Source organism: Trachurus trachurus (assembly GCF_905171665.1).
Source record: "Trachurus trachurus genome assembly, chromosome: 9".
Taxonomy (NCBI): Eukaryota; Metazoa; Chordata; class Actinopteri; order Carangiformes; family Carangidae; genus Trachurus; species Trachurus trachurus.
Genome location: NC_139895.1, coordinates 2,250,649 through 2,263,148, shown reverse-complemented (window position 1 = coordinate 2,263,148; position 12,500 = coordinate 2,250,649). Strand labels below are relative to the sequence as shown.

Sequence of the window (12,500 nt, the reverse complement as noted above, 5' to 3'; positions counted from 1 at the left end):
ATTTTAAATATAATCCAGCAGAAAAAAAACTGAACGCACTACTTGTTACCACTTTATCTGTGTGTAGGCTGTGTGTACAGTGATGTAATTTTCGTTTACAATTATGATTTGTGACTGATGCCGACCAGGCTACTTGGTACTTGTTAGGATTAGGAGTTCCTTTTTTTTTTTCTTTTCCTTTGGGGGGGGCGGGGGGGGGGGGGGGGTTATGGGTATGTGAGTGTGTGAGAGGGGAAATGTAGATTACCCTGTGGTGTGAGAATGTGAGTGTCGGAGTGTGAGTGTTTGGAATATACTTGTTATGGAATATACTTTTGTGTATGTCTACGCATGTATATTTGTATGTCTTCTTCTTGTGTCTTCCTGTCATTTTTTGTGTCTGGGCCCCTTTTAAAAGCTCTTGAGCTTCTCAGGGTGTCCCATTTCACATATGAAATTACAAATATTACAAATATTTTTAATGATAATACCTTTTCTATATATGTGAATAAAGATGATTGATTGATGATTGATAGGCTAATGCATAATCTTAGACCAGAAAGTATTTGCCATTGGGTGGAAACATGTGTAAAACCATTCCTTTATTGAATTAATTTGTTAAAAGACTTTTTTTTTTTTTTTACTAAAACTGACTAAAACCTTTTTGAGTTTTCGTCGACTAAAACTAGACTAAAACTATCACATATAGAAATGACTAAAATTGACTAAAACTAATAAGTATTTTCGTCAAAAAGACTAAGACTAAATGTAACATGCCTGCCAAAAACAACACTGTTGTGGACAGATGTGGACAGGTGTGGACAGGTGTGGATAGATGTGGACAGGTAATAGGTGTGGACAGATGTGGACAGGTGTGGACAGGTGTGGATAGATGTGCACAGGTAATAGGTGTGGACAGATGTGGACAGATGTGGACAGGTGTGGATAGATGTGGACAGGTAATAGGTGTGGACAGATGTGGACAGGTGTGGATAGATGTGCACAGGTAATAGGTGTGGACAGATGTGGACAGATGTGGACAGGTAATAGGTGTGGACAGATGTAGACAGGTGTGGACAGATGTAGACAGGTGTGGACAGATGTGGACAGGTGTGGACAGCTGGTAGATGTAGACAGGTGTGGACAGGTGACAGGTGTGGACAGATGTGGACAGGTGTGGACAGGTGTCTCTCTCTCTGCTCTGATTGGTCCGCTCTGTGTGTCTTCAGGCTGAGGGGGGAGTGGCTCGTCCGTCTGGAGAACAGAACCAAACACCTGAAGAGCCTCAACGACAACTACATGAGGAAGGTGAAGGCCACCTGAGGACACGATGAAGACGCCCGCAGCCTCGTCCTCCTCGTCCTCCTCGTCCTGTCTGAACATAATAATAAAGTGACGTTTGGCCAAAACCAGTGTCATGTGGTTGGAGATGTGTTTCTAAAAACCAGTGAATTCCATGTGGTTTTTGTTTTTGTTTTGTCTGTGCTGTGATGATTTTGCTTGTTGTCTAAATATGAAATGTGTCTTGTAGCTAAGCCCTTATCCACCAGTTATCCACTCGATTCCACCAGAAAGATTAGCTGGGATAACCGTTAGCTGTTAGCCGTTAGCAGTTAGCAGTGTCTTAAATAACTCAATAAATGGCCCATGAAAAACATATTTTTTCCAGCGGATATCTGAGTTCCAACATGACTGAGCTAACTGGAGTAGTTTCATGTCGTGTCCCACAACGGGAGGGTTTTGACAGCTGACGTCCTGATGTTATTTTGGGGATCATCCCTATGTTCCCCGGGTCCTATGTTCCCCACTTTGTATGTGTTATGACCACCTGGCTCACGGTAGGTCACAACAATTAGGGAGTGTTACGGACCTTGAAAGAATGGCTCGTAAGGCCCGGAACACACAGGTAAACCATTTAATGTATTTATTAAAATTAAGGCCCTAAGGTACAAAATAACTAAAGAGAATAATGTGCAAAGTAACAAGAAACAACTAAGGAAAAATGGTTGGCTGTTGTTGTCACAGGCAGGGAGGGAGAGAATGGCGGCCCTGGAATCCCCTCTTTAAATACCCTCTCAGGAAATCAGACCCAATCCGGTGCACCTGGATGGGACCTGACCTGAAAGGCAAGAATGAAAAAAAAAAAACCAAGGCACCAGGGAAACAGTGCCTCCCCCACCACACAGGAGGAGGACAGTTATTTCCAATCCAGAAATACATAACAGTATGGGACAGGGAAACATACCTTTATCTAAAAAAAAAAGGTCGTATGTTCCCCGCTTTTCCCCAAAAGGGTCCTATGTTCCCCTCTGTGTCCAGACCGGGAAACATAGAACCCTATTTTAGAAAAAGTGTCCTATGTTCCCAACTTTTCCCCAAAAGGACCTGGGCAACATGCAGTTTTTGGTCCAATACCTGCAGTGGAGTTGTGACTTGGCATATTTTTGCCTATTTTTGAGTGAGAAGTTGAGTTGTGACTTTGAGTGAGAAGTGTAATTGTCCCATTGGTTGGGTTTAGGCAATGAAGAAAGGAGTTGGTTAAGTTTAGTAAAAAGACCAGGTAGAGGCTAGATAGGCCAGATAGAGTTCAGATAAGTAGAGAGAGTCCATCAACCGGCAACAGCGGGGGGCATAGGATGTTCCCCGGTATGTATTGCGACCGGGGACCCCTTTTGGTAAATACGGGGAACATAGGACCCATTTTCAAAAAGAGGGTAACATAGGTACGCTCCCGTTAGTTTGCTGCTGCTGTTAGCTGTTAGCTGTCAGCAGCAGCAAAGCTAACAACTACGACAACCATGACTAATTACAAAAACGTGCACACAGAAATAGTAATGTTTGTTCAATAATTCGTTTTCTAGACTTAACAAACATCAGATTTAGTCAAAACGGTTTTGGCGGCCCGGAGCCCCCACATTTGGTGCCTACACCGGTGGCTAACGCTACCAGTTAGCCGCTCGCTAGAATGCTACCAAAGATATAATATAAACCGTTTTTGGTGAAACTGAAGTTGAAAACCGACTTCCGTTGTGGTGTGACGCAATGGATCATGGGAAAATAAAGTGGTGGATAGGCTGGGCGCCTTAATTGAAAAACACCTGGGCCCAGATGTTCAGAGGTTTCATCTGATAGGATCTGGTTTTAGTTTAGTTTTGAAACAACTCATTTCAAGATTTGATCCGATCCATGATCCAGAATCTGGAGATCAGATTATATCACGTGATCCAGTCTTGGTTTTCATCTGGATCAAACCCTCAGTTTGCGTTGTTCTGAACTTTTTAGCTGAATCAGGAAAACTTTGATCCAGAACATCTGGATTATTCTGATCCCAGCAGTTTGGTGGATTCAGGAACTAAATGTCTTTTAAATTAAATTCAAACTGGTCAAATAAACAACATTTATAATGTAGTATAAACATTTATTAACATTGATTTATATTTTGCACCTGATTTTTAAACCATTACAGTGATAAAGCAAATAAAGTACATTTTTGATTATTCCACAATTTCCCCACTTGGGTAATTAAACGGACAACAAGGAGTTTCTATTTGGTTATAAAAAAGTCTCACATTAATGTGGATGAATCTACGTTACCTACACTTGTTAATGGGCCCATTTTCTATAAATATATCATTTTGTCTCTATCGTTATTTTGTTATTATTAGTGGTGGTGGAAATGCTAGTCGAGCCGACCAGCGTTTCTTTACTTTCGGTTTCGTGGCGAGTCATGAGAATAACGCCGCTGAATCTCCGTTTATGGTGGGAACTACGACGGTATGTGATCGTCTTCCAACCTCTGACTTTAATTCTTGATGAATGAAAACATTCTTGGCAAGATGTCCGTCTTGCACCGGAGGCTCATGGTAAATGTAGTATGAAAACACTTAGCTTTCCAAAACTCCTCTTTGTCCCTTTAAATGAAATTTTAAAGTCTGAATTTGAATCACATGGAAAAATATTCATTTTATATTATTCATCTTCACATTATGTATTTGCTTTTTTTATTTACAGTATTAGAACAGCACAGAAAACAATACATACACCCCATTTTCAAATGAAAACACTTTGAGTGAGTCATGCTGCTGTTCTGCCTGTTAATGATGACACACAGTCACATTTAGAGCACTCATTATCTGGATTTGGTGATGTGTAAAAGTTTGTATCTGGATCAGACTGATCCAATGCAACTGAGCTGTGAACAACTGGGATAAAGATAGATTACGTGATCCTGGATGGAAAAACACGGGATTACTAAATCTGGATAATTTCGATCCAGATTCAACCTGAAGACGACGACAAGGAGAGAATAAATGAGTTCATTAATTTTATTCAACTTTTCTTATAAAAATCTAACATACATGTTCATAGTTTATTGCTCTGTCACATGTTAATTAATTCACTCCCACCAGCTAAAATCAGACAGACTAGAGCACTGGAAAAGAGAGTAACAACATGCATTGGTTCAATGGAAGCGCCTCCTGGTGGAGGAATATGGGTATTGCAAAAGCGCCCAAACTCTGCATTGTTGGTGAATGAGCAAGTGTGGTATTTTCAATAATTTAAGGACATTTCTAGATCACCCACGTTAATAGCATCATTGAGGATCCTTTACAGATAAACATTAACACATAGGCTAGTAAAAAAAACAAAAAAAACAGTTTTCTACATTAATGTTTAAATCTACATTTTGTAATAAACTAATTATAAGTATAATTTGATATGACAAAGACACCTAAAAACAAAAACATGGTCGTTTTCATCCATTTACAAGCAAGTGGGCAACACACATACATTGGAGTGAATGGGTTTAATGGGCGCTTTTGCAATTCCCATATCCTGCCACTCGGGGGCGCAAAACCCTTAAACCCTTAAACCCTTAAACCCTTAAACCCTTACCACAGGAGTCAATGGTGGTGTCCTTACTCTCTTTTCCAGTGCTCTAAAACATACTAACCCTCCTTTCAAAATAAAAGCCCAACATTATGTTTAGGGATGTCACGATTACTTGTTTTGACAATTAATCGTGGTATTAAACGCCACGATTAATTAATCGTAAAGATTCCTAAATACCGTCACTTTCCAAAAAACACGATGGTGGAACCTTATCAGCAGATGTGCGCAAAAATAAAGGTAAATGCTCAGATACTGGTCCATTTATCTAACGTAACATGAATTGGTAGGAATTTAAATGTTAGCGTGTCATTTTTAATAAGAATTTTTTTTTAAAAAGCAAAAAAAAACAAAAAACGATTAAAATAAACGCAAATATTTTGTATAGATAACAATTTATGACCTGAAACATTTCCCCTGGGGGATTAAGAATTGGTCATATATTAATAGAGATACTTGAAACATTTTGTATAAATAATGAGCAGTGTAATTATATTTTGACTGTATTTGATTTTACACATTCATAGTGTTGTGAAATTAATTAGTGCATATTATAAAACGGAAAGGTGAAATCCCGCAATCTGATTGGTTGTTAACCGTGGTATAATGAGCATATACCACGGCTACTATTCTAAAGCCTTATCACAGCGTAGGCTATCACTCCGCCTCAGGCACGTATGACTGGTATGAATGGAAGTTGTTGTCATGTATCCGTAGCCAAAGACAGTTGATGTTTTTACGATGTTAAAAAACGGACTAAAGTAGTTGACTTCACATGTTTAAGGTGAACTTTCACCTCCAGAGGGTTAACAACGGTAGAGTGGATTGAGCAGTGACATTAACCTGAAAAAATGCGGAGGAAAAGACGAGATGCAGAGCTACTTGGAGCTAACGTCTGGAGAGGTGGGACTATTTTTTTTCACAGTGAGGCTATTTTATTGGATAATATGTATTTCTGGTTGAATAAAACTACATGAAATTGATTGCGTATCCCTCTTTTATATTGCCTTTATTCGTAACCGTTTTATAAAAGCAATATCGCGACAGGCCGTGGTATGTGCTCATTATACCACGGCTAAGGGGCGTTGTTCGGCCCGACGCGAAGCGGATAATCGTAATACCGTGATTATTTCTCTGACAATAATCGTACCAAGAAAATGTATAATCGTGACATCCCATAATTATGTTCCTTTCACAATCAGAGTCCAGCTGTCAGTAGAGGCTGTGCAGCGGCAGGATCGAGGTGTTTTTGGTCTTTTCCAGCAGCGTCTCCCTCAGCGTTTGTCCCTGCACCTCCACCCACACGTATCGGGGGTTCTCCACGGGCGGCGGCCGTCCCGTCGCCGGGGGCGTCCACTCGGCCCGCTCGCCGTCCTCGTCGCGCCGCACGCGGTCGGGCAGCAGCGCCACCAGCGTGTTGAAGCACACGCCATCCGTGCGGCCGTGCTGCCGGCCGTTGTGCTGCAGGCTGACGACGCCCAGCGTGTTGACGTCGTGGTCGTAGTACGACGACGGCAGCGCCTCCTGCACCACCATGTTGGCCGCCCACGTCACCGCGTGCGTCTTCACCGCCGCCGCCGCGGGCAGGTGGAGGACCGGGGCTGGGAGGAGGAAGAAGAGGAGGAGGAGGAGAGAGGGAAAAGAAGAAGAAATATGTAACTGCTTGCCACAGCCTGAGGGACTCGCTTTAACATCTTTACCTGCACCATTATTTATACCTGATTGTATTAAAGGGACAACGTTGTTATGGTGACATGCAGTGATGGAATAACCAGTGGTGTAGTCTAATGTTTTGTAGTGGGTAAACTGCTTTTTAGGTGGTAATGAGACCACGGACCCCCATTGGACAACATTTTGAAGCAAACACCAGAAATACACAAACAATCAATGTACGTTTAAATTAGGCGTACATTTTTGAAAGATTATGGAGAAATTTCTGAAAAAAAGTGGTACAATTTCTCCAAAAAAGTTGAAACATTTGTAGAAAAAAGTGGCAAGATTTCAAAAAACAAAAACAAAAAAAAGATTTTTAGCAAAAAGTGGTAAAAATTCAAAAAAACAAAAAAAATTGTAAAAAGTTTTTGTTTTAAATTGAGAAAAAATAGTAGAATTTCTCAAAAGAATTCTAGAAAAAGTGGCAAAATTGCTCTCTCAAAAGAAGAGGCAAACAATAATACAAAAAGGGGTAAAAATTTCTTGAAAAAAAGAAAAATTGAGAAGAAACTCAAAAAAATTCTAGGAAAAGTGGTAAAATTTATAAAAGAAAATAAATTAAAAAAAAGTCAAACAATAATTAAAAAAGTGATAACATTTCTGGAAAAAAAAGGGTAAAAAATTCTAAGAAAAAGTGGTAAAATTTCAAGAAAAAGTTGGGGACCCCCTTGAACCCTGTCAACCCTCCCACTTTAGTTAGATAGTTTTGTTGTACTGGGTATACTGAAGTATTTATGCATTTTCAGTGGCTATACTGAGTAAACCTGAGTATCACATAAGACTACACCACTGGGAATAACGGCCTTATGAAGTAACGGCGCTACTTTTTTCAGCAACGATTATTTTTAAAAAGTTACTGTTTTCCCCATTATTATTATTATTATTATCATCATCATTATAACCTTTATTTAAACTTAGAGATACATTGAGGAAGCAACATTATTTAGACAATATTAGTCGAGTCATTTAATGAAAAAAGGTTGAACAAATTGCAACAGAAGCAAAAAGCCCAGAAGAATCCCATTAGGGGAAAGTTTAGAAAAAGACCCAAATATATCTCATTCATACGCCTATTAATCATTTTTCTCATGTGAATAGGGTAAAATTTTTAACCTTCAGATATCTCCTTGAAAATTACTGAGTTGATTACTTACATTAAGACAAACAAAATATGTATTACAAGTTTTTTGAAATTCTTTGTTAACATGAGCAAGTAAGTAAAAGATAAATTGAAAACAGGAGCAGCTGGAGGTAAAATAAGACACAGTTATGGATTTAAATTGTCATAATGATGAAAGCGTGGTAAGTTTCAAAATGGTTATAACGCTGTTACCGTTACTGACAATAAAATGCTCCATTACTTGACTCAAGAAGTCCCATCACTCACTAAATAATAAAACTCCTGTTAAAGTGTAGTACGTTATATACAGATTTTGAATGGGCTCTATGCACAGCTCGACCACTTCCTGAATTTAAGGCAGGTCCTTCATTTCCTGTCTTACATTATTGCACAAACTGATTAATCCAGGTGTAAATGGCCTGTATTTATTTATATAGCGCTTTACTATACCTGTAACGATACCCAAAGCGCTTTACAGTACATCACATTCACCCATTCACACACACATTCACACACTGACGGCGGAAGCTGCCATGCAAGGCGCTAACCACGACCCATCAGGAGCAAGGTGGGTAAGGTGTCTTGCCCAAGGACACTACGGCAGCAACCGGGACAGAGCGGGATTCGAACCGCCAACCCTCTGATCATTGGACGACCCGCTCTACCACCTGAGCCACTGCCGCCCCCGTCTGAGTAGTCACAATGGTCAGACACACCTGGATTAATCAATTTGTCCAATAATGTAAGACAGGAAATGAAGGACCTGCCTTAAATTCAGGAAGTGGTCGAGCTGTGCAAAGAGCCCATTAGGTCTGCTATGACAGTTTAAATTGTCTTTATGTCAAGTTGTCAGAACAAAAACATCTCAAACAATGTCAACTTTGCATTAAAAGTGACATAACTTACCCAATGACACTTAACGACAGCTGTCATAAGTATTCATTGATGTTTATGACAGCTGTTATGTCAATCTTATGAACACCTATTCAAGTAAAGTGTTACCAGACTAACCAACTCACCCTGTATTCCTCCGCAGCTTGTGTGTGTGGAGGAATACAGGGTGAGTTGGTTAGTTCCCGGGACGTTGGTGCGTTACCTCTGAGCAGCAGGATCCAGATCTTGTCCTCGGCGCCGGTGAAAACCAGGACGAGTCTCTGCACCACGTGACGGCAGCTCAGGTCCAAAGGTAACGTGACCGGGTGCCAGGGTTCCCGATGGTACCTGAAGGCAGCACAGAGCAGGTCCACGGTCCACGGTTCAGTTAAAGGGATAGTTCACTCAAAATTGAAATTTGAGTTACTTACAGCGGGGCTCCGTGCGTGCAGCAGTGCATGTCCATATGTCCAAATGGACACCACTTTTCTTCGTAACAAAGACACACCAAAAAACATCCAAATACCTCCATGCTGCTCGTATGTAATGTTGTATTGGAGCCCCGACATGAGAAATTGTTCCGAAAAAAATTATGCGCCGGCGTCAGTAATTGCACTGACGCCGGTGCAAATCTCACGAGATTTGGACGGACCAGGAAGAGGAGCTTCCGCGACAAACAAGCTTAAAATATAGACTTATTTAATTTTTTTCGGAACAATTTCTCATGTCGGGGCTTCAATACCAGAGGGACATTACAGACGAGCAGCATGGAGGTATTTGGATGTTGTTTGGTGTGTCTTTTTGTTACGAAGACAGTTGGTATCCATTTGCAACCGTTATATGGACATCGACATGAGGGTGAGTAGATAATGAGTGAAATTTGAAATTTGGGTGAACTATCCCTTTAAATCGACAAGTGGATGGAAACAAGGTTACTGACCCCGGATTGTAAACTCATGCTAAACCTCTGATGCGCGTTGCCTTCAGGGACAGTTTTTCATCAACAGTCTCTGTATTTCCCTCTAAAACAACTCTGTGTGGTAACGTTGTGTTATTATCTCATAGCGTGGTGAATGTGCAGCTCACAACTTGTCCACCAGAGCGTTGTGGAGTTGTTGGATTGTGTATTTGATGAGTTTGATGAGGGAAACCAAGAAATCCCATAATGAGCCTCCTCTGTAGCGTAGCTCTGAGCAGCTCACGGCTCTGCTCCGCCGTTCTAAAAATAGCTTGCACCGATAATTAAAGGTAACAAACCTACTGCTATGACTATAGGGATTATTATGGCAATGGGAACAATTTCACAAAATGTTGAACTGTCCCTTTAAACACGGAGCTGGATCTCTCACCTGAGTCCACACTCGATGAGACGCAGGATGTCCCGTCCCCTCAGCGGGAGGACGGACCGTCGGTCCCACCAGGACGCCTGCAGAGACTCCTGGTCCGCCGCCGCCAGAGTCTTGATGCTGCCGCCTACACACACACACACACACACACACACACACACACACACACACACACACACACACACACACACACACACACACACACACACACACACACACACAGGGCGGTCAGGACTGTGGCTGTGTTCGAAACCGCATACTACACACTAGGGCTGGGGCGATACGCTTTTCTCCCGATTCGATTCTTCTACGATTTTTTGGATGGCGATTCGATTTAAATTGCGATTCTACGATATTGCCGATTCTCTCAATTTTTAGTCTTTAGCATTTTTAACATTTATCTGCACACAAATACTGTAGGAGCCTATAAATTAACATACTCCATTATAAAGTGAACTTAAACCCTTTTTAAAACCTGTACTCTCTGTATGTAAAAAAGGCGAACAAATGCACATTACACAATATTAAAAAAAATCAAAAAGAAAAAATCGATTTTTGAAAAAAAAATCGATTTAAAAATCGTCATAAAAGATATTGCGATATTTATGTGAATCGATTTTTTCTCCCACCCCTACTACATACTTCCATACTACATACTCATCGATCAGACAGTATGCAGAGCGTTTACACTGCCGCATACTATGATAACCCACAATGCATTGCACTCCTGCCCGAGCCGAAATCAACAGGCTAAAGCTGATTTCATTTTAGCTCTAAATTCTTTAAATATATCACTTTATCAACATTTCAAACATTTTTAGGCGAGAAAGTAGTCGTTTAGATCCCCAACGTGTTGAAAATCTGACAAAATACCAGCTGTTTACAATTTTGTAAACAGACGAAGTCGGCGTTACTAAAGCTAGCCGTAGTGAGCAACGCACTTCCAGTTATTTTCACAAAATAAAATACCCGTTGACTTTTATCATAAGGAAAGCCATTACGATACATTTGGTGCTTTTACTTTGTAAACAGGAAGTGAACCTACCCTCGCTGTAGCTAGCTTTAAACTGCCGCTTTGACTGCTCTCGTCCCGTTAACGGCATTTAACCGTTCAATATGCCTTACCGGAGAGTCTTGCCAGCTCTGAGATCGGCCCGGTTCATTGTAAAACTTTTATTTATTGATGTAAATGTGGTGTTTTCTGTGCGTACAGACCCCAAGGCAGTGCTGCTAACCACAAACAAACTTCTGCTACAGCCACAATTGTTAGATTTCATCAATGAGACCAACATTTATCCCCTAAAAAGAGTTTAACCAGCCGGTGGTAAACCTCTAAAAGCCATCGGGTAAGTTAATTAGCGGTCGTTTTCTCCCCCGGGATGACGACGGAGGTTGGCCGGCCGAGCAGCTCTGCAGACCGGCTGCTGCCTCTATGATGTCGTGGTCACTGCTCGGACCTGGAGCTTCACTTCTCCGAAAAACATCGGGGCAAACTTCTAAACAGCCGTCGTTTGGATAAACTAACCGCACACTGGGGATCTAAACAGTTACTTTCTCGCATGAAAGACCGTCATGGAGACAGGCTGTGACCTCTGACCTCTGACCTGTGAGCTTGGCCAGGAAGATGAAGCGGATCCACTGAGGGCCCTGCTCCTGGATCAGCAGCAACGTGATTGGCTCACAGTCAAACCCCGCCTCCTCCTTCACCTGCAGCACAGAGAGAGGCTGTACAGTGTGTCTCTCCTCTTTCTACTCCTCCTCCTCCTCTACTCTCTCTTCATCCTCTCTCCTCCTCTTCCTCCTCCTCCTTCTCTCCCCTCTCCTCCTCATCCTCCTCTCTCCTCTTCTTCTTCCTCCTCATCCTCCTCTCTCCTCCTCTTCCTCCTCTCTCCTCTTCTTCCTCCTCTCTCCTCTTCTTCCTCCTCCTTTTGTTCTTCCTCCTCTTTCTCTCCCCTCCCATTCTCTCTCCTCTTCTTCCTCCTCCTTTTCTTCTTCCTCCTCTTTCTCTCCCCTCTCCTACTCATCCTCCTCTCCTCCTTCTCTCCCCTCTCCTCCTCATCCTCCTCTCTCCTCTTCTTCCTCCTCCTTTTGTTCTTCCTCCTCTTTCTCTCCCCTCCCCTTCTCTCTCCTCTTCTTCCTTTTCTCCCCTCTCCTCCTCCTCCTCCTCCTTTTCCCTCTCCTCCTCTTCCTCCATATCTCCTCCTCCTTCTCTCCTCCTCTTCCTCCTCTCTCCTGTTCTTCCTACTCCTTCTGTGTGTGTGTGTGTGTGTGTGTGTGTGTGTGTGTGTGTGTGTGTGTGTGTGTGTGTGTGTGTGTGTGTGTGTGTGTGTGTGTGTGTGTGTGTGTCTCACCTCCCTCCTCAGCGCCTCCTCCAGACTCTCCCCCACCTCCACCCTCCCTGCAGGGAGGTACCACTGTTTGTAACAGTCGGGCTTCGCCTCCTGCACCATCAGCACCTCCTCCTGAGGAGCACACACACACACACACATACACACACACACACACACACACACACACACACACACACACACACACACACACACACACACACACACAAGAAGCAACATCCTCAACATTTA

At 42.1% G+C, this 12,500-nt stretch overlaps 1 protein-coding gene across 1 annotated transcript in view; it reads right to left on the bottom strand.

Annotated features, from left to right (window-relative positions):
* Positions 1–5,982: 5,982 nt before the first annotated feature.
* Positions 5,983–12,500, bottom strand: part of nudt18 (nudix (nucleoside diphosphate linked moiety X)-type motif 18) — an 11,031-nt gene continuing 4,513 nt past the window's right edge. The window contains exons 3-7 of the mRNA XM_083978245.1: positions 12,273–12,383; positions 11,526–11,628; positions 9,925–10,048; positions 8,799–8,923; positions 5,983–6,470 (exon numbers count right to left, since the gene is read on the bottom strand). Of these exons, the coding sequence (XP_083834371.1) occupies positions 6,082–6,470; positions 8,799–8,923; positions 9,925–10,048; positions 11,526–11,628; positions 12,273–12,383 (852 nt within the window). The 3' untranslated portion in view covers positions 5,983–6,081. The remainder of the gene's footprint in view (positions 6,471–8,798; positions 8,924–9,924; positions 10,049–11,525; positions 11,629–12,272; positions 12,384–12,500) is intronic.